At 39.1% G+C, this 22282-nt stretch overlaps 2 protein-coding genes across 11 annotated transcripts in view; one reads left to right on the forward strand and one right to left on the reverse strand.

Annotated features, from left to right (window-relative positions):
- Cask (calcium/calmodulin dependent serine protein kinase) overlaps positions 1-22282 on the forward strand; it is a 376056-nt gene that overhangs the window by 205248 nt on the left and 148526 nt on the right. The window lies entirely within an intron of this gene.
- Positions 9346-10332, reverse strand: Gpr82 (G protein-coupled receptor 82). Its single transcript, XM_055599520.1, has one exon. It carries the CDS (start codon positions 10330-10332, stop codon positions 9346-9348), a length of 987 nt encoding a protein of 328 aa, XP_055455495.1.

The raw sequence follows: 22282 nt of genomic DNA on the forward strand, positions 1-22282 counted from the left end.
CAGTCGTGATGAGACCTGATAGGCTAGGGTCAGAGAGAAGGGGAGGAGGACCTTCCCTACCAGTGGACTGGGAAAGGGGCATAGGGGGAGAAGAAAGAGGGTTGGTGGGATGGGAGGAGACAAGAGGGGGCAACAGCTGGGATACAAAATAAATAAATTGCAATAAATAATAATAAATAAATTTTTAAAAATAAAAAATCTTCAGTTATTCAAAGAGAGTAAAAATTGTAGAAAGCTGTCTTAGTATTTTATTCTATTGCTGTGATGAAACACTATGACCAAGGCAAATTTGTTTGAAAGAGCATATAATTGGAGACTTACAATTTCAGAGGATTAGTCCATGTTCATCATGGTGGGAAACAGACAGATGTGGTGCTGGAGCAGTAGCTGCGGGCTTTACATTCTGATTCTTAGTCAGCAGGCAGAGAAAGAGAGACTGTGCCTGGCATGGGCTTTTAAAATCTCAAAGCCCAACCCCAGCAACAGACTTCTTCCAACAAGACCACGCCAACTAATCCTTCCCAAACAGTTCATCAACTGGGAAGCATTCAAACTTGAACATATGTGGTGGTATCGGGGGTGGGAAGGGTCTCCATTCAAACCACCACAAGAGGGAACAAAGGAATCATTGTCCATATTACAGCATGTGGTTCTTTTGCATTTAATGAATATAAGAAAGTGAATATATACAGAGTAAAAATTTTCTCCATATATATACATATAAGACAAATATTTTACTATATAAAATGCATATAAGAAAAAATTGATAATCTGAAAAAAATGATAACCTGAAAGCTTAAAATTTGTAAAACAGATTGCTAGATGTAACAGAAATTGTGTGTAAAACTGTTTGGTCAACCATTTTATTTTGTGTGAATTCTGTTCTTGATAGAAATTTTGTCACTATTATAGAACAAATTATGATTATGTACAATACTTCTAGTAATAAAGTCAGATTTTGATTGGCCATGGTATTTGATATAATGGCAAGCCCAACCAAACCAAACATAAGAGTAGTTATATTTGGCTTCATCTTCTAGTTTAGTATCTGTTTACATAGTTCATAAGTATTTGATTGCCTACTTCACAGGGAGTGTGAGCTCTAAAAGTATGATGGCATAAGGAGAGAAACTAAGTCACACATCTTGTTATATACTTCAGGAAGTCTGACCATGTATCAACACTTTAAACAACAGCTGACCTCATTTGCTCCCTGTTGTATAGTTTGGTTAAAGCTAGAGAGGAAATGCTCACCTCTGTTACCCAGACTGTTGGCCAAGGCCATGAGGCCAGCCGCACACCTCAGGTCCTGAAACTAGAGAGCTGCTAAGCCTTCTTTCCTCTTTCATAACTGTCACTTCCTCCATTCTTCTCATGTGGCCCCATGTTCAGAAGGACAGTGGCTCAAGTTTTCAAAGAAATGGAAGTTAACAGGCCTGTAGATGCGTATGTCTCAGTTCTGGCTCCATGCCGGACCTTTTGCATCTGATTGGTCATTTCGGTTATTAAAAAAAAAAAAAAAAAAAAAAGTCTGGGATTAGTCTTTGTTCCAGTGAAAGAAACATAACTGTCTTTTGTGGGGTCTTTTTTGTTCGTTTGTCTTGGTTTGGATTTTTTTGTTTGTTTGGTTGGTTGGTTTGGTTTGATTTTTGTTTTCTGAGGCAAGGTGTAATGTTTGCTGTAGCTGTTCTTGAACTTGCTGTGTAGCTGAGGTTGACCTCCTGATTCCACCACCCCAAGTGCTGATATTACAGAAATGTAATCCCACCCCAACCATATCTGGTTAGCTACAGCTTTTTTTTTTGTTTTGTTTTTGAAGTGCTACAAGTATACAAGGGTAAAAGAAGTTGTTGGTGTAATCTTTATAGGTAGGTAAACAAATTGTTGTAGAGGGTGGTAGGTATCATTAAAGGACAGCATCAGAGGGTTTCCCAAAGAAAATCTTGAATGATGGTCTGAGGACAAGGGGGCATTTCACAAAGAAGACACTGTGTGCAAAGGCCTGAAAGTTTTATTTTAGGTTATACTGAATTAATTTCTTTTTCTGAAAGACATGCCATGTAATTTTTACAAAGCACTTAGGAACCTGCTGAAGAAGGAAATAGAGAAGTAATTCTCAGACTGCAAATTAATAAATCACCAGGCAAAAGTATCATACTTCAGTTGTCAGTGATACTCAACAGAAGGCTTGCATTAATGTTGATAGCCTTTATACTCAGGTGCCATTTTGTTGATGGTACCTGAAATATGTGTATTTTGCATAAGTGAATGGACTGTTCCATTTACTTAGTTGTCATTGCTGACAACATATCTTACTTAAGATATTCATCCAAAAGATAGTTTTCAAATGCCTAATGTGTGGCAGGCACTATCCTAGAATCTGGAGCTACACCAGTGAATAAGAAAGTCACAGCCCAAAAAAAAAAGAAAAAAAAAAAAAAAAAGAAAGTCACAGCCCTAGTAGAGCTGACATTCTAATACAAAGAGACAGATAGCAAGTCATTGTGCAAAAAGAAGTAAACTGGAAATTTAGAAACTGTGGTACATTTACACGATGGAATACTACTCAGCTATTAAAAACAAAGAAATCATGAAATTTGCAGGCAATTGGATAGAACTAGAACGATCATCCTGAGTGTGGTAACCCAGATCCAGAAAGACACACATAGTATGCACTCACTTATAAACGGATTTTAGCCATATAGTACAGGATAAACATACTACAATTCACAGATACAAAGAAAATAAATAATAAGGAGGACCCAAGGGAAGATGCTTAAATCTCACTCAGAAGGGGAAATACAATAGACAGCAAAAGTGGTTGAAGAAAGGGAACAAGATAGGAGAGGGAGCACAGAGAGAAATGAAGATGGTGATTAGACCTGGGGAGATGGGGGATGGAAGACAGAGGGTCTGCAGAGAGAAGAGAATCCATGGGTGGAGTCATCTCTGACAAGCTAGAGACCTAGGTTAGACTTCTGGGAAGATATGGAGGTGACTCTAGCTGAGACTCCTAGTAACAGGGGTCATGGAGACTGAAGAGGACACCCTCTAATTAGACAGGACTCCTAGTGGAGGGAGGAAAACACCAGCCCGCCCACAAAAATGTCAACCCAAAATTTACCCTGCCTACAAGATGTGCAGGGACAAAAATAAAGCAGAGATTGAGGGAATGTCCAACCATTGGCTGGCCCAACCTGTGATTCACCCCATGGGAGGAAGAGGCAAGCAGATCTCTGAGTTTGAGGTCAGCCTGATTACAGAGTGAGTTCCAGGACAGCCAGAGATACACAGATTATTTATTTAGTTCATACATGTACATTTTGGTTTCTACAATTAAAAGGTTTTGTTTGTTTACCTTCTTTATAGTTAGTGAAGAAAATAGAATGTCATGGCAATACTTTACTTCCATGAGGGAAATTTTTATTTAATTTGTCTCATCTACCTAACAATTAATCAACTGTATATCCTCATCCTCTCTCTACCTCACCCTTTCACTTTACCTCCCCTTGCCCTTCCTTTTCTCCTTCCCCTTCCCCTTTCTTCCTTACCAGATAATCTAAAAAGCAGATTTTATATTGATTAATTGTACTTTTTCCTTTGTTTTGTAGCTGTTTCCTTTTGAGATCATAATGATGATGTTGAAAGGTGTTTCGGTTAGATTTGAGCATTATGATACCACATGCATAGTGGAAGCTGCTGGCTTTGGAGATGCAGTCTCTCAAGAAATTGCACCTTTTAAAATGTTGATTTAGGGAGCCCTGTCATGATGATGAAGGATCTCCCAGCAGTTGTACTAGTGAGACTGGGGGTTTGACACTTGGTTGTGGGAAGCTGTCTAGGATATTTTAATATGCTTTAGCAGTACCCTGGCCTTTGCCCATTAAGTGTCAGTAGCATCTTCAGTCCTTAAAGCTATGGCAACCAAAAATGTATCCTGAGGCATACATAACATTGGCCCCAGTTAAGACCCATCATTATAGTACTGTATTGTGTTTTACCTCCTAATTCAGGCATGCATACTCTCGATGTTTTTTGTTTTTGTCTTCTTTCATGCCATCCTTTTTCCCTTTAATTCTTTATCTTGTGAAAGGTTGGGGTAACTTCCATTTATGATTCAGTGATTTCCCCCACAGACACACTTTTGTCCTCTTACCCCTAAATTCAAAGTACTTTGGATAGAAATGAGACGAGACCATTACCAAGATCAGATCAGCTCCTGGCTCCTAGCTTACTCTTGGCCTGATGCTCCCTAAATCCCAAAGCATTGCCTGGGTTTACAGAGGCACAGCATTCTTCAGCCCCAGTCTCACTCACTCTGGTACAACTTCAGTAAGTGGAGTCAAAGTAAAGCAGCTCTTCAGCATACAAACTGCTTGCCAAGCACAATTACCCTCCATTCTGAGTGTGGCCTGGCCCAGGAGCTTTGGGAACTCAGTTTTTAGTTCTCAAAACTGCTAGCCTCAGTTGCACATAACACATAGCCTAAGGCCTCTTGCCTCAATGTTTTGGGGTGTGCTTCCTCAATGGTTTCCTTTGCAGCCTGTGTCAGCATGCCTGACTGCTCTTTGGTCCCTTTCTGGTCTCAGTTCTCCTTTCATCTGCTAAGTGCTGGACATTATTATAAATGTTCATTCTCCACAGTTACAATAAACAGTGGTTTCCCCAGCAGTGTGGATTTCTTGAAATATTCCTTCCTCTTGTGCTTACTCACTGACATTTTTTTTACACCAGCTACCGCAACTCCAAAAGTCCCTATGTTAAATTGTTCTAAAGAATTAATTCTCATTAAAACCAACTCACTTTTTTTCTTTAACTGAAAATAGATTTTTTTTTTCACACAATATGTCCTGACTATAGTTTTTTTTTTTTTCTCCCCCTACTTCCCTCCCATCCAGATCCATTCCCTTTCTGTCCTTATGAACAGTGCACTGCAATTAGTACTTGGGCATTACTCTTAAAAGGTCCCTGAGCATCTTGTGCACATTTCATTTGATTATAGTCTCCTAACCATTGGACTTTGAAAAAATCCTCACAAATTTTTAAAGGATGAATATTTCCTTTGCTTATTAGAAGTAGTTTCTTCTAATACTCCTCGCCTGAGCCCAGGAGAGCATGTGTCCTATAACCAGGCAGGTTTTTTTTATCAGTTAGCAAACTTTTCATATCAGCAGTAACTTTTTGAAATGGTATCAGTTGAGCCGGGGATATCAGATGTCAATCCCCAGCTTTAGGCTATACTACTAAAATGCTTAGCAGATTACCAGTGTTCCCTTTGTAGCTTGAGTGCAGGCTTTCCTCTTTTTTTAATTTTTTATTTAACTTTTATTAATTACACTTTATTCATTTTGTATCCCCCCATAAGCCCCTCGCAGGCTTTCCTTTTACCCACTTACTCATCATAGCTCCTACCCTGACAGGCTGCAGGACCAGGAAGTCCTCACCAAAGCAGAACCATGGGCCATCTTCCTTTCCTACCAAGGGAGGGCAGACTTGCTTCAGATTAAATAGTGCATCCTAAATTTTGTTTGTCCAGTCTTTTTTTAATTAAATTTTTATTTTTTATATTAATTAGAGTTTATTCCCTTTGTATCCCAACTGTAGCTCCATCCCTCATTCCCTCCCAATCTCACCCTCCCTCCCTCATCTCCTCCCATGCCCCTCTCTAAGTCCACTGATAGAGGAGGTCCTCCTCCCCTTTTATCTGACCCTCGCTTATCAGGTCTCGCCAGGACTGGCTGCAATGTCCTTCTCTGTGGCTTAGCTAGGCTGCTCTTCCCATGGAGGTTGGGGAGGTCAAAGAGCCAGCCACTGATTTCATGCCAGAGATAGTCCCTGTTTTCCTTAAACTAGGGAACCCACTTGGATACTGAGCTGCCATAGGCTACATCCGAGCAGGGGTTCTAGATTATATCCATTTTACCCCAGGTCCTCCTTCTTGTTTAGCTTCTTTAGGTGTACAGATTTCAGCATGTTTATCCTATCTTATAGGTCTAGTATCCACCTATAAGTGAGTATATACCGTGTGGGTCTTTCTGCTTGTGGGATACCTCACTCAGGATGATCTTTTCTAAGTCCCACCATTTGCCTGCAAATTTCATGATTTCCTTGTTTTTAATTGCTGAGTAGTTTGTCCACTCTTAATAGTTTGAATTCCTTTCTCAACTGAAGGGCATCTGGGTTGTTTCCAGCTTCTGGCTATTACCAATAAGTGCTACGAACATAGTTGAGCAAATGTCCTTGTTGTATACTTGAGCATCTTTTGGATATATGCCTAGGCGTGGTATACCTGGATCTTGAGATAGCACTATTCCTAATTGTCTGAGAAAGCGCCAGATTGATTTCCAAAGTGGTCGTACAAGTTTGCACTCCCACCAGCAATGGAGGATGGTTTGCCTTTCTCCACATCCTCTCCAGCATGTGTTGTCACTTGAGTTTTTTGTCTTAGCCATTCTGATGGGTGTAAGGTGAAATCTCAGGGTCATTTTGATTTGCATTTCTCTGATGGCCAAGGACGTTGAGCATTTCTTTAAGTGTTTCTCTGCCATTCGATATTCTTCTACAGAGAGTTCTCTGTTTAACTCTGTTCCCCATTTTTTAATTGGATTACTTGATTTTTTTTTTTTTTTTTGCTCTTTAGTTCTTTATATAAACTGGATATTAGTCCTCTGTCAGATATAGGGTTGGTTTGAGTTTGAGGTTTAAAACTCACGTAACGATAATGTAGAATAACTTTGGAGAAATCTGGGCATTTCAGTTAGTCTCCTAATGGGTTCTGTGATCTGTAGGTTTACAACGTCACTGCATTAGACATCTCAGTTTTCAGCCTACAGAGGTCATCAGGAATTTACAGTTCTCCTTTGTCTCTGCACTTGTTATTGAACCAAACATTCAATCAGTACTATGAAAGAATATGTACTTAGACTGGGGACATAGGTGCAGACTGGAGAGAAGTACTTGCCACAAACACAAAGACTTGAGTTCAATCCCTAGCCCTCAAGGAAAAAGGTAGGCTTGGAGACACAGACTTGTAATCCTAGTGCTGGGGAGACAGGTGCAGCCTGGCACTTGCTGGCCAGCCAGCCTCGCATAATCGAGGTATAATGAGGTATAATCAGCCCATATAAACCTGACCCTAACCTAGTGAGAGGTCTCCTCTCAGAATTAACATGGATGGCTCCTGAAGAATAATATGTGAAGTTAATTTCTAGTCACTACACCCAAGCATGTGTTCCAACACACACACACACACACACACACACACACACACACACACACGCATGCAAACATATACACAGAAGAATAGATACACACTGTAAATACCTGAAGCCAGAATGTGTTCCAATTTTGAATAGTTTCATCTCTCAGCTAAGGAATAAAATAAAAAGAACAAGGATTTACTGGGTATATTTCTGTGCTGGATTTTGATGGAAACTACACAGTCTACTAATTTTGAGCATATGACTCAGAGAATTGGTTGAATGAATGCTTCTATACTTCTAGATCAGGAACAAAACCTGCTATGAAATTAGAGATTTGTATATTCACATGAACTTAATGTAAACTTCTTTTTGAATACCACAGTGATTACCATGCAGAAGAGATGAAAATGAATCTTTAAGCAGTTCCTAACAAAGTGGCTAGTTGTGCTTATTGGTTCATTTTATTCAACTGTCTGTTTCTTTTGTTTGTTTTGTTTTTTCAAGACAGGGTTTCTCTGTGTAGTTTGGCTGTTATAGACTCACTTTGTAGACCAGGCTGACCTAGATCTGCCTGTCTCTGCCTCCTGAGTGCTGGGATTAAGAGTATGTACCACCGTGCCTGGCTTTGTTTTCCTCTGTTTCTATGTGAGAAGAGAATGCAAGTACCATGGAAGTAGAAAAAGAAGACAAATTATAGCTCCAAAGGAATTTATAATAATTTTGAAAACACATTTTTTAATTTTTTAATCATAATGTATAGAATACAGAAGTAATCACTTTTTTACTGGCAAGATGACATAAAAGAAATTATCACTGACATCATTACTTCTTAAATATACTTATATACTGAAGGAATTGGGATGACCACTTAACTGTGTATCTGGATTTTTTTCATCAGTAAGTACATTAACGTGTTTCGTGGTTGTGATGATTAAAATTATAATGGTGAACCATATACAAAGAAGACCTAGCACACAGCAAGTGCTGACTAGCTGATTGTTCACAATAATAAAAGCATCTGATTTAATTATAATGATATGAATTAGATCATTTTCTGTTCTACAATTAAAGAAATTAATATGTGAAGAGGGTAAAATAATTTGCTAAGAGATGGAGCCAGTATTGCACTGAGTTTAAATCCAGAGGTCAGCCTTTTATTTAACACAATTACACTTCTTTATACTTCATTTATTTAGTTTACAAAAATTAATTGAACATAACTATATGGCAGGTATGGTCACTAATAATAACATCACGATTTATATTGGAAGTACATGCAAATAGCAAAAAGATGGGCTTTATAATCATATATATATATTGCTTTTTATTTTGACAAGGCATAATCCAAATGTTTATAAGTAAAATCTATTTATGAAATGTTAAGTAGTTGAATATTGTCTTTAGCAAGAAAATGAGTGAGATAATACCAAATTTACTTTACACTGCATTATTCATGCAGTTAGATAGGATTTAAATGAAAACATTTCCTACTGATTGAATTTTCCAGCACTTATATTTTTCTGATTTTTTTAAGTTGCCAACAAAATAAAATCTGATCATAGATGAGTACTTGTATTAGGTTATGAAGCAGGCAGGTTATTAGGTTATGAAGAGGCAGGTATTAGGTTATAAGCCTTTTGCTTCTTCATCCTACAGTCATAAAATTTTGTGTTTTGAACAAAAGATCCACAACAGCTGAAAACAAAACAATGTTGTTTGCTTTTATACACAGTGGAATCCTTTTGGTATAGTTGACATGTTTCTGGGAGTCTCTGCCATCTCGACTTTCAGTAGAAGTAGAACTTTATGTCCAATATTATGCATATATTTGTTTTGAAACACCCAGAGGTTGCCAGCTGTGGTGGCATATGCCTGTAATCCCAGCAGTGTAAGAGGCAGAGACAGGTGGATCACTCTGAGTTCAAGGCCAGCCTGGTCTACAAAGTGAGTCTGGGACAGCCAAGGCTACATAGATAAACCCTGCTTCAAAAAACAAAAAAGACAGAAGTTTTCTTGGTGCCTGTTGTCAACCAAGCTGTGACATGTTCGTCATTTAATTTAGTATCACTAATAGAGTCACATGAATATTTTTCTCTTGTGTTTTCCATCCAAAAGTCAGCCATATGCTAGTATATGCAGTGAATTAAGATTTTGTAAGGAGATTATATAGTGTCTTCTTGAATGTTTTATCTAATAAAAGAAATATAATGGGGTCTGTACTACTTCTGGCTGATGCAAGACAAGTGAGGATATTTTTTGCTTCTATTAAATAATTCAGCTGCTGACAGTCTTCTTCTCTCTGGTGCAGAACATAAAAAATGGGTTTAAAAATACTATATGGAAGAAAGCAAACTACTAAGAGCACCTGGATGATCAAAAGGTGCCGTTTCACAGATTTGTAGGTCAGATCTTTCTCTGTAATGGAGGTACAGGTCCTTACTCTTCTCAGATGGTTGACAAAAGAATAGTATGATGTTACCACTACTAAAAATGAGAATCCAATAAATGTGGTTCCAATGAGACCTGCAATCTGAGAGGTGCTGGCTCCCAGTTCCATCTGCCGGTTGTAGCACTGGCTTTCTCCTTCTTCTGTAGCCTCTACCACTGAGTAGTACAGGGTAACTGGGATAATTACAACCAGCACAACTCCCCATATGTAAATACACATTTTCCTGGCAAAGTTGGGCTGGCGAAATTTTTTTAGTAAGTGACCATAAAACATTCTCTCATAGCATGAGGTGGCCTTTGGCAGGGACTCCTTTTTCATTAAGGTAGCATAACGGCTTATGGCAATCCAGCTTAAAATTAAGAGGCTGGCAAACATACTTACATGCATGGATAGAGTCCCCAAGAAATTGACCAGTCTGCATTGTATAGATTCATATTTCCAATAGAAACCCTTCAAGAAATATATACCCATGAAAGGCATGGCCGTGCACACAAGTAAGTTTGCAGTCACAAGATTTGCCAAGTAGACATGTGTTGACGTTTTCTTACCTATTTTTGTTAAAAATACCCACTGAGCAAGTGAGTTCCCAAAGAGACCAACAATACACAAAAAGATATAAGTGGTCGGTAAAGCTGTGGTAGAAATCATAGATGGTTGAATACATGTCGAGTTGTTACTCATTTATATCAGATTTTCTTGAATTTTGTCACAGGAGCTAGAATGGAATTACATATACTTAATAAAAATAAAACTATAGATGGTATTTAAGGCTTTTTAAAGCTCTTAGCTAAAACAACAAAAGGCATTGGGTGGAGCAAGAAAATCCAGATGCCTTCTTACCTTTTCTAGTTGTCACAATGGTCTAGTTGTAGTAAAAGCAACAGTATTTAAAGTGATGGATAATGACTTCGTCTAAAATACAAAATTTGAAACAAATAGCTAATTAAATGCCTGAGATTTATCATTCATAGGCTAAAGAAAATACCTCTTAGATTATAAAGCAGTGTGTAAATGATGACAGCTTTTGCCTAGAAATCTAAAAGCAATACAAATTAATAAGAGGACAGTGCTACAAGTATGGCCTCATTGACACCCGGGTTAGACACATCCCTTTACATGATAACTTAAAAATTAATCAAATTTTTATTTGTAAGTTTTTATATTAAAGCTTTTATTTTAAAACTAATAAATAAAAACTAGTTTTTAAATATACCACTGATTATATATAGTTGTTTATAATATATATGTATAAATATATATGTTTATCAGCATATATCTTATATACTGAGACTCACTTGATCTTGGGTCCTCTGGAAGAGCAGCCAGTGCTCTTAACTGCTGAGCCATCTCTCCATCTCTGGTTTTTACTTTTTGATTTATCTTATTTTTAGATCTTTCTTGCTGCAGGTATATGTGATGAGGTGAGAAATTACATATAAACTCTTATTTTTCTCCTTATTTAATTTTTTTGGGTAAGAATAGCATAGAGAAGTTACTAGGTTCTGGTTCAATAACAGTCTGTCTTCCAAGGTTGCAATTACCACAGCAACTTAATAAATTATATTTATTGATATTTTTAAGGAACATGATTTCTCTTTAGAATGCACCATCTCTCTGTTTTGTTCACCTTTAAATTTTACTATAAATATTAATATTGTGCACTTTTATGATATATAGCAGAGTTCCTTAATCTTTTGTTAATCACCTTCTCTCTTTTGATGATAAACTTAAGAAGGTTTTCCCATATAACATCTCTGCTCTCTGCTTCTTCGGATTATTGTATTCTCTACCCCTCTTCAGAATCATGGTCTTATTATTTTCTACATCTTGGATTGCTTTAAAATTACATGTCAGGTTTTATTTAAAATGAGGATCGTTTTCTAATAAATTAACATTTTGAAACCACCTTTAAGCCACTCTCATACCTAAACACTTAAAGACTGTGTAGTTTGTCTGCATTCAAATACTGAGACCTTATATTACGGTCTACCACTGTCTTCACCATCTTAATTCTTTACAGTTTTTATTTCGAAATTGCACCATATGCTTCAGAGTGCCTTCATAGTTTGTGAACTGCAATGGATTGTAGTTGCAATGGATTGTACTTTTAAAAAATGCAACTCTAATCTGTAACCGTTCTGATTTCAAAATCAGGCAAATAGAGATTGAAGTGAACCAGTTCATTTATTAAGAAAAATCCTTCTGTTCAAAAGAGATTTTGGTTTTACAAAAGGGCCAAAGCTTCTCTTAAAAGATGAAGCCTCTTTTATGAAAAGCAGTAGCCTCTGCCTCCTAGAGATAATGCATTACATGCTAAAAGCAGCAGAGGTATTGGTACCTCTATGAATATTAATAGCAAATATTTTCTAACAAAAGGAGGGCAGGAGACTGTTGAGAAGCCAGATGATATTGAGTCTCTACAGAAACAAATAACTAGCTCCTGCCTTTCAGCTTCTCAAATTCATGCCCTTTCAGTAAGTCTTTGATTTTAAAGCTACTAGAAAAAAAAAAGTTTCTAAAACTTGTAAAATACAACTTGAGAAGTCCAAAGAAAGTGAGCTCTTGCAGAATTGCTTCTTCCAAGAAACTGTCTCCAAGTATGCATTCCCTCAGCAGAATGTTTGTGTACAAAGTGGGTCTCTGCTAATTTGACAAATGAGAAAACATCTACAACTCTAGCAGTTACTCATGGCTATTTAAGTGCTTATCATGATGACTACCTTATTTAATGATCAGATTTCACAGTTTAAACAGTTTAGACACATAAAGTTAACCTTTAAGCATGAACTGAACAAACAAACACCCTTACCTGTATGAGTAGCTTATGCTAAGTATAATGTTCAGGAGTGTGATGCAAATTTCACACTCACAATTCTCTGATCTTCACACTTCCAGTATCTTTAATCAGTAAGAGTAGAGTCTTGCATGACACCAGGTACAATGGGGAGAAAAAGGAAATTAGAGTATTGAAGAAATTAAATAGTTGTGGTAAATGTAGCAACTACCTCCTCAAAAAAAAAAAAAAACTCATTTCTCTATTTCTTCAGTGGGAGGAAGTTAGCAGTCAATCTACATATATATATATTTCATATACTTCCTTATGATTATTTCCTGAAGTAGTTAGCTTTATTATTGTGATTGGCTAAAGGTGCATTCAAAGGTTTAATCCCACATAGCTAATTATTTTTCTATGAGCATGATAGAAGGAACTACTTTTCAGTAATTCGATAAAATACCAATATAAACTTTTCTGTAAACGTTACTGCAAAATCATTTGTGAACAGCTTCTTTGCAATCCATATTTTCCAAAATTTAAGGGAAACAACACTTCAAGTTTTCTTATTGATACCAGCTTGCTCAAATCAAATATCACTAAGCTATCTTACCATCAATGGTCTCGAGGCTGCTTTTAGGTTGAAAAAGCTGATGCCCAGAGATGCTCGCTGTGAAGTGATGTACACAACAGATATTATATGAAAGAGGTTGATTGGATGGAGATGGAGAGAGAGAGGGAAAGAGAGAGAGATACATGGCAAGGGAGAGGGGGCACCCTGACAAAAAAGGGGGAGAAAGTAAGAGACAGCAAGAGTGCAAGAGTAAGAGAGAGAGAGAGACAGGGTAACAGACAGGGGTCCATTTATAGCTTTTGTATAGCTGAACACTGCCTGCCAGATGTGTCTACCTGGCTGGCGACACATGATGACATCATAGATTACTAGGTAACCCAGAAGCAGGCTACCTAAATAGTAACATTCCTCCCTTTTTCTATAATTAAAAAATAAGGAGCTTAGGCTGCTTCTCATGTAAGGCAAGTTAAAGTAAATAAATGTAGGTTCATTGGAAGCAGTTCTTGATTGCCATGCAAGAGAAAAGAGAGAGAGAGAGGAAAAAAAGTAATAGCACCAAAATGTCCAGATTACATGGTGAGGAGGAGGAGAAGCCCCTGCCCTAGAAAGTTCAGGGTAGAGGATGGAGTTTTCCAGCCACACAGTTCAGCAGCTAGGGACTGAGGAATGCTGGAAGAACCTGGAGCTCCTTGACCTGGGCCTGAAGCACACCATTCCAGCCTTTTGTTAATAACAAGTGAATAATGGGCAGAGATTCTCTTCTGGCTACTTCCTGCTGACACTGGGGTCGCTGTATGGAGGTCAAAAGACTGAAATGCTGGCCAAGTCCAAGAATTACAGGCTGTTTTGATGCTTACCAGTATCTGTGAGAACATCCATGGCTGGGAGGGAAAGTGCAGGTTCAGCTTCAGGGAAGTCTGCGAGGTCAGACTGGAACACCTGTAGGTAGTTGCTTTGGTGCTGTCGTGAATATAGCAAACACCTGGGTCTGGCAGGATACTGGAGCATATATATATATAAGCAGAAGACAAAGTTGAGTAGGTTATGGAGAAAATTCCTTTAGGTGTACATTTAAAAGTTTTGGGAGAGCGAACAGGTGGAAGGTTTGGATTGAAGAAGAGACTTGAACATGGGACCCTCCATTTACCTGAGGGAACCTCCATTTACCCAATCACTGGCAGTAATTAAAAAGGCTTTGCTTTGGATCTGTCATCTAAAGGAACTTGTGCTAGTTGAGCTTCCATGGCTGGGCACAGAGGACAAACCAGCATGGGAGCATTTTGACTTCCAGAGGCCAGTCTGCCAGCAGGCAGTGTGTGGCTTGTTGAGGCAGCCACAGGGTCAGCGTCCTTCCTGGCTGCATCTAAAACACTTACCTGGTAGAGTTGACTTTTGGCTATACCCCGGCGGGGTGGGGCATTGCAGACCTCTTGTTGTTTTTCTGCTGGAATGCCGACAGCCTTAGAGTAGCAAGGTCTGGAGCATAGTTTTGTGCTGTCGATGAGCCTATCGGGAAGACTCTTTTCTTATTATTTTTACCAACTATGGTGACTCAGGGACCATCCTCAGCTGTTAATCAAAGATGACAGTGAGACCATGTTTGCATCTGTAGGACTATACATATATTTTTGGACAACTTAGAGGACTTGATCATATCTCTGATGACTGACTACTGCTTTTGTTAACCATCAAATATTAGGACTTTAGGCTTCATCCCTATTAAGTTGGAGCCTCATACACATAGTCCACTAAAGGAAGAACATAACAGTTTCCTTATGATTTAGAATATAAAAAGTCCATAGCTTAAGAAGGCTAAGGCTATATTATAGATTAATAGTATTACCATTTTTAGAAAACAAGACCAAGAATATTTTAACCATTTGATAGTGAAGATATAGCACAATGACCAAGTTTTAACATAAATAAATGCCTCTAAAATTAATAAATCTCGATTTAGAGTATTGGTAAAAAACTACATAGTAACCCCTGAGTTATGAGATTGAGAATAAACAACATAGAACAGTATAGAATAATTTTAAATTTACATTTTAATTTATTATACCAAATCCATTGGCCAAACAGCCTAGCAGTAAATAGGGATCACAGGCAACTTGTGGTGGGAAAAAGAGCATTCATTCATTAATTTAGAAATTGATAAAGACATAGGCAGTTAGATATACATTTTAAATTAGCTTAATTTTAATAAATCTTTATAACCTTGAAATTTTAGCATCATAAAAATTATTATGAACCAGGGTTGAATCATATAGCATGTTATAAAAATAATTTTAAATTTATATTAAAAATCTATACCCATTTAAAATGAGACTTGTGTTTAGTGTAAAGGGATGTAAAAGAAACAGAATTACTTATGACTAAGGAAATTTTATAAATGTAAACCTAATGAGCAAATTATATAAATTGTTAGATAAGCATTTACAGCATTTTAAAATATTTTTTAAAGAGCAGAGTATACAAAAATTAGGAAGAAAACTATTTTTTTTAAAGCTGGGAAATAGGGTATTAGAAGTCAGAGATATTTTGAGAGCCAGCGTTTAGAAAGTATAGCTTGGAGTCCTGTGGGATGGAGGATGGGTGAGTGTCTGTGGGACACATGGCGTGCCTTCTCTGTTCTAAGATCTACAGGGCAGCTCAGCACAGCAAGACTGGGGTCGTGCGACCCAGGGTGCTTGCTGGCCTAATGGCTGTCCCTGCCCTATTCGAACTCTCTGCATGTGTATGGCATGGCTGAGTGAACTTCTGGGCAACTGAAAATAATCCTCTGCGCATGGCGCAGGAGCGAGGTGGGAAATTAGCTTACCTAACAAGGATGGTTTAGAAGCAGGTTGTGTCCGAGTCCGCAGCAGCGGTTCCAGCAGTTAAAAGTGAAGTCTGGCGCAAGCATTTCCCCAAGCCAACTCTAGTGCTGTGTTACTGTCTGCCTTGTCCTGGGTTCTCGGAGCACATGGCAGGTCGCCGAGTCTGGGCGGCCACAAGCAGAGACACAGGTGCGTGTGGTAAAGGCAGGGCAGTTGAGAGAAAGTTTAGGTTTTAGGCATATGTGGTTGAGTGGTGGTTAGTGATAGGTGGTGAAACAGAAAACACATCTGTTGCAGGCATCATGGTTTGCCTAAGGGTGCCTGGCATGTTACCAGTCGAGCCCTTCCAGGCCCAAGGCACCAATGACATGATGATGCGCACAACAGATATTATCTGAAAGAGGCTTATTGGATGGAGATGGAGAGAGAGAGGGAAAGAGAAAGAGAGATACATGGCAAGGGGAGGGGCGCCCTCGCAGAGAAAGGAAGAGACAGCAAGAGCATAAGAGCAAGAGAAAAACAGAGGTAAGAGGCAGGGGTCCATTTATAACTTCTGCACAGCTGAACCATGCCTGCCAGGTGTGTTTACCTGGCAGGCAACACATGACGACATCACAAGTTACAAGGCAACCTAGAAGCAGGCTGCCTAAATACTAACACACTGTATGCCCAGAAACTCGAACACAGTTTAGCTACTAGCTCTCACTCTGCTTCTGATTGACACATGCTGTCTCCATTTGGAGTTGAAGTAGTGAGTATATTAGTAAGTGCATTTTGTGGTAGATTTTGGAAGTAGCAAATATGTTTCAGAATAATAGTTATAACATGTAGTCTGGGAATTAACCCCAAATGAAGGCTAAATGTACCTTTAGCACTGTAACACTGAGCTACCTACATTCCCATCCCAGTTCTGCCAATTCTTCTTTCCAAACCCAAGTCCTCCCCATCAGCTTACCACGCATCCAGTAGATGAGAAACTGGCTTTACTCAAAGATTGATCCTGAGAAGCTAGAGAGGGCTACCAACTACAAAGCTTGGAGAACTGGATTACAAGAAAGGGCTTTTATAGGGTGGGAAAGCCTGGCTTAAGCAGTAGGGCAGGAAGCCCTTTGCCTATTCCCTTTCCCCCTCTGGCCAGAAGATTGTAATCAACCTTGACCTCCTGAGGGTAGTTACAAACACACTAGTTTTCTGCAAGTTAACCTTCACAGCAATTTGTATGCTTTGTGTTAGTTGATGCAGGGAATAAAAAGAACATGGAGAGCTACATTGTGATGTTATCAGAAAGTCACCAGAAACTCGGGGGTTCAATAGATCTAAAAATTGTTTGGCAATGAACATTTTCGTCATTTAGGTGTGCTTTTCTTTAGCATTTAGAATAACAAAAAGCAAAAGAGGCAAAAGTAACTCTGCTGGAGAGGGAAGTGGGTCTGGGTACATAGTTGATGGCCAGCCTCACCCTACCTTTATAAAAGCCCTTTCTCTTTTGTAGTACTGGGGATATAACTCAGAGACCTTGACATATCCAGCAAGCCCTTTCCTATGCCTGAATTCTCCAAGATGGACAACTGCTAAAAACTGTGGCCACTGTTACACTCTTAAACTCTTTTGGATTTTAGTGTTCTACATTTTCATTAAACAGTGCAGTTCACTCAGATATTGATTGGAGTTTCCACCACATTTCCAGTGGCATGTGGAGGTCAGGAGAGTAGCATGCTAACCACAAACCTTTGAGAGTTTCTTCAAATTCAAGGAAGACGTGATGTGTTATACAGACTTCCGATGTTCTGTGGATTAGGAAATGAAGAAACAGTAAGTTAAAATGGGTCCCCAAAATCCTTGTGGAAAGAACAAAGAATGTGTGGTGAATGGTGGTGGAAACGAAGCACAAAGAACAGGCGAACCTAACGTGAGACTACTAGTAAAATAATATAAATTTTCTTCTAAAAAAGTAGAAAATATTTTCTAGTAGTAGAAAAAAATTAATGTCAGGTATTACTATACTAACAAAACTATGACTTGTCTGGGAGATGTTTCAAGAATATTAAACCAAATTGCAAGTTCTCTAAGAAATAAAGAGTGCCCCTTTGGACTTCCATGTTACAAGGAGTTTTCTTTTGTTCTTTGTTTCCCCCATCATTCTCCTCTTCGAAGTTCTGCTTCCTTTGTCCACATGTAAATGTTTTTGTCTGATTACTTCTTATACTATCTGTCCAAACATTCTACCCCTAAGTATTCTGCTCTGATCCTTACGATCTGTCTCAGGTGAAGTTTTTAAATCTGGCCTTGGAATTCCTTTGGAGTGCTTTAGTAAGAGTGGTCCAAAAGGCAGGCATGTGCTCATTCAGTTTTACAGCCCATGGTTAGCTGTTTTTACTGAAGCTGTGAACTTTTGGGGGATGAGTCTTAAGGTCACTCATCAGTTTCCCTCAAAACCAAAAGCAAGAGGACATGAAATACCTTAGTCATACCTGAACTTTTGTGTTTTAAATGGGAAGTTATTTTTGGCTCTCCAAGTAAGCTGATCCAGCTGGCCATTTAAATTTTTCCATCTGACCAATCAGAAGCTCAGGAAATTGAGAGGGAAGCTGGTGTGCAAGACAAGAACACATGTCTAATTTTGTGCACATTAGAACATCACATTCAAAAGCTCATGCTTTCCCTCAAAGGGGGCCATGGTAAGCCTTGTTTCTTTCAATGCTTACCCAAGCCAGTTAGCTTTAGAAGTGAAGGCAGTCCTGTTACTCAAAGCTGTGGTTTGTTCAAGCTCACTGAACCTCCTGTTCTCTTCAGGATGTGGTGTCTAGCCACAGCCCTGTTTCCAGTACTACTGCCCTCAGGCCCTCACATACTGCTACAAGAATCTGTAGTCATGGGAGGCCCATCTGTAACTAGAGTTTTAGGATGAAAGCTCCCTCTCCAGCAGCCCTAACAGGCTGGGCTTGGCCGCCCATTCTAATATGCCAATTCAAGGAGCAAATGAGAAATTGTAAAAAGCACAGAAAGGAGAGGTAATCACATGCACATCAAAGAGAGGAGCAGATAAAAGTGTCTTGTGACCCGAAGCCGTTCTTCAGGATACTGACATCAGCCTTAGGTTTTAAATAGAGGACAAATTAAGGCAAGAAGGCAAGAGCTATGCATAGTTAAAAGGCCTTGGTCAAGGTGTAGCAGATACTTTGTGTGAATCTCCTTGTGATCGACAGATTATTGTCTCAGTTCTCGTCCAGTAAGGTGGTCTGTAGAGGATCTTACTGTTCGAGGGGACAGGGTAGTTCTCAGGAGATGATTTTTCATGCTGTAGTCCTCACTATGGCTAACTGCCCTTACGTAGGGGATGGAATCCAAAGAAGTGCTGGTTAGGATAATAACTGGATATCTTTAGGGATCTTTTAGGCAAGTAGGGATTGATTTAAGTTTCTCTCGGTTCAATTTGATGTTAGCTATAGGCTTGCTATATATTATCTTTACTATGTTTAGGTATGTGCCTTGTATCCCTGATCTCTCCAAGACTTTAAACATGAATGGGTGTTGGATTTTGTCAAATGCTTTTTCTGCATCTAAGGAGATGATCATGTGGTTTTTCAGTTAATTTATATGGTATATTACATTGATGGATTTCCGTATATTGAACAACCCCTGCATTCCTGGGATGAAGCCTACTTGGTCATGGTGGGTGATATCTTTTTTGTGTTCTTGGATTTGGTTTGCAAGTATTTTATTGAGTATTTTTGCATCAATGTTCATAAGAGAGATAGGTCTGAAATTCTCTTTTTGTTGGGTCTTTGTGTGGTTTAGGTATCAAGGTGACTGTGGCCTCATAGAATAAGTTTGGTAATGTTCCTTCTGTTTCTATTTTGTGGAATAGTTTGAAGATAATTGAAGTTAGCTTTTCTTTGAAGGTCTGGTAGAATTCTGCGCTGAAACCATCTAGTCCTGAGCTTTTTTTGGAAGGGAGACTTTTGATGATTGTTTCTATTTTCTTGGGGGCTATAGGACTATTTAATCTATTTTCCTCATCTTGATTTAATTTTGGTAAATGGTATCTATCAAGAAAATGTCCATTTCATTTAGATTTTCAGATTTTATGGCATATAACCTTTTTTAGTAAGACCTAATGATCGTTTGGATTCCTCAGTGTCTGTTATGTCCCCATTTTCATTTCTGATTTTGCTGATTTGGAAACTTTCTCTCTGCTTTTAGTTAGTTTGGCCAAGGATTTGTCTACCTTGTTGATTTTCTCAAAGAACCATCTCTTGGTCTCATTGATTCTTTGAAATGTTTTCTTTGTTTTAGGTCATGGAATATTTTGTTTTTTCTGTCTAGGTTGATTGAAAGCTTTGCTGGATATAATAGTCTGGGTTGGCATCTGTGGTCTCTTAGAGTCTGCATGACACCTGCCCAGGCCCTTCTGGCCTTCATGGTTTCTGTTGAGAAGTCTGGTGTGATTCTGATAGGTCAACCTTTATATGTTATTTGGTCCTTTTCCCATGCTGCTTTTAATATTTTTCTTTGTTCTGTAGATTTAGTGTTTTGACTATTATGTCACATGAGGAGTTTCTTTTCTGGTCTAGTCTATTTGGTGTTCTGTAGGCCTCTTCTATGTTTATGAACATCTCTTTCTTTTAGTTGGGAAAATTTTCATCTGTATTTTCTGGACCTTGGAACCTGGAATCTTCTTTTTTGTCTATTCCTATTATTCTTAGATTTCATCTTTTCATGGCATCCTTGATTTCTTGGATATTTTGTGTTTGGGACTTTTCTGATTTTACTTTTTCTTTGGGAGATGAATCAATTTCTACAATTGTATCTTCAGTGCCTGAGAGTCTCTCTTCCACCTATTATATTCTGTTGGTGATGCTTACCTTTGTGGTTCCTGATCTTTTCTCTAAGTTCTCCAGCTCGAGGGTTTTCTCTGTTTGTGCTTTCTGTATTGATTCTAATTCTGTTTTCATGTCTTGCACCATTTTCTTCATCGGTTTGAATGTGGATTCCTGTCTTCCGTGATGGCCTCTATAATTTTGTTCGTTTCCTCTCTATATGCCTCTATTTGTGCCCCTACATATGCCTCTATTTGTTTGGCTGTATTTGCCTGTATTTCTTTTAGAGCTTTGTCTGTTTCATCTTTATATGCCTCTAATAACTGAATAAGCATAGATTTGAGATCATTTTCCTGTGTTTCTGATTAATTGAAATATCCATTGATTTTTGGAGTAGCCATGATGTCCTGGTTTTTTTTGGACATGTTTTTACGCTGAACTCTAGCCTTCTGCTTATCCGTAACCTTCGCTGTTTGTTCCTGGAGTCTGTACTTCAGACTGGGTATGTCTGTCTCTGGAGTCTGGATTATTCTTCAGGAATATGAGAGAAGTCCTCCAGTTCAAGAGTGGATGTTGGTATTTCAGCTGTAGCTAAAGGAGAAAGGTCGTAGGCACAAGTGCGCAAGTACAGCAGTGTGTGTGGAACTGTGCGTTGAATAACAGGGTGCTAGAGCTTGTAAATACCTGGAAGAGTGGAGCGTAAGCACAGGTGGGGGTGCTGGTGCCATTCATGGGTGCAATGGAATGCTCAGGTGCCCTGAATACCTTAGTGGCCTGTAGGCCTATTGTACTGTCCTTGAGGTATTCATATCTGTCTGGGTTGCACCTTCTTGGCCCCAGGAATTGTTTGCCTGGACTTCACTGGGAGACCTACAGAAGAGGGACTTCAGTGTTGAGAATTCTGACCAGTGGTTGCCCACAATAGGGATGGACGTATAAGGGATCCGATGACTGGCTCCTAAAGTAGAGGGACCCTGGATCTGGGGCTCTGTATACACTCATTTGAAGATACATTCACTTGCTTGTGGGCCTATGCAGAAAGCACAGGGGTTCCCCCTGTTCTCCACTCAGATTTAGGCCCACAAAGGCAAATGACAGTGTAGGAGATCCCTTGGCTCAGTTTGTCCACTGTTTGACCATCGGGCAGGGAGACCCGTACCTGGGGCAGCCACCTCTGCCCTCTCAGTCATGGAGCAATGAGTTTCCTGCTTGGGGCAGCCACCACCACAACAGCTGAGCTGGGAGGCCCGTGCTTAGGGCAACCACTGCTGCCTCCGCCAAGTAGGGAGGCCAGTACTTGGGTCAAGGGAAAGTGCAGGGGGTTCGAATATTTGCCACTCTTAGACCCCAGAGATGTCCATAGGTGACCTGGATCCAAACTGTCCCATCTCACGGGTTGTCCCCTCCCACCCAGGAAGCCTCAATGTCAATATTCTGGCTTCAGCCGCCCCTCTACTCACCAATTTCAGATTTTCGGATGCTGTGTCCCTCAAATAGGGTGCAAGCTGGTTACTGCCATCTTGGATCAACTCATACAATATTTTTTTATCATACTTTCCCCTTCCCGAATTTCTCCCTACCCACCCAACTTCATGTTCTCTCTCTCCCTTCTTCCCTCCCTCCCCCTGTGTGTTTGTCTCAAAAA

The sequence above is a fragment of the Psammomys obesus genome, unplaced genomic scaffold (genome assembly GCF_907164565.1).
Source record: "Psammomys obesus unplaced genomic scaffold, mPsaObe1.curated_primary_1811, whole genome shotgun sequence".
Taxonomy (NCBI): domain Eukaryota; kingdom Metazoa; phylum Chordata; class Mammalia; order Rodentia; family Muridae; genus Psammomys; species Psammomys obesus.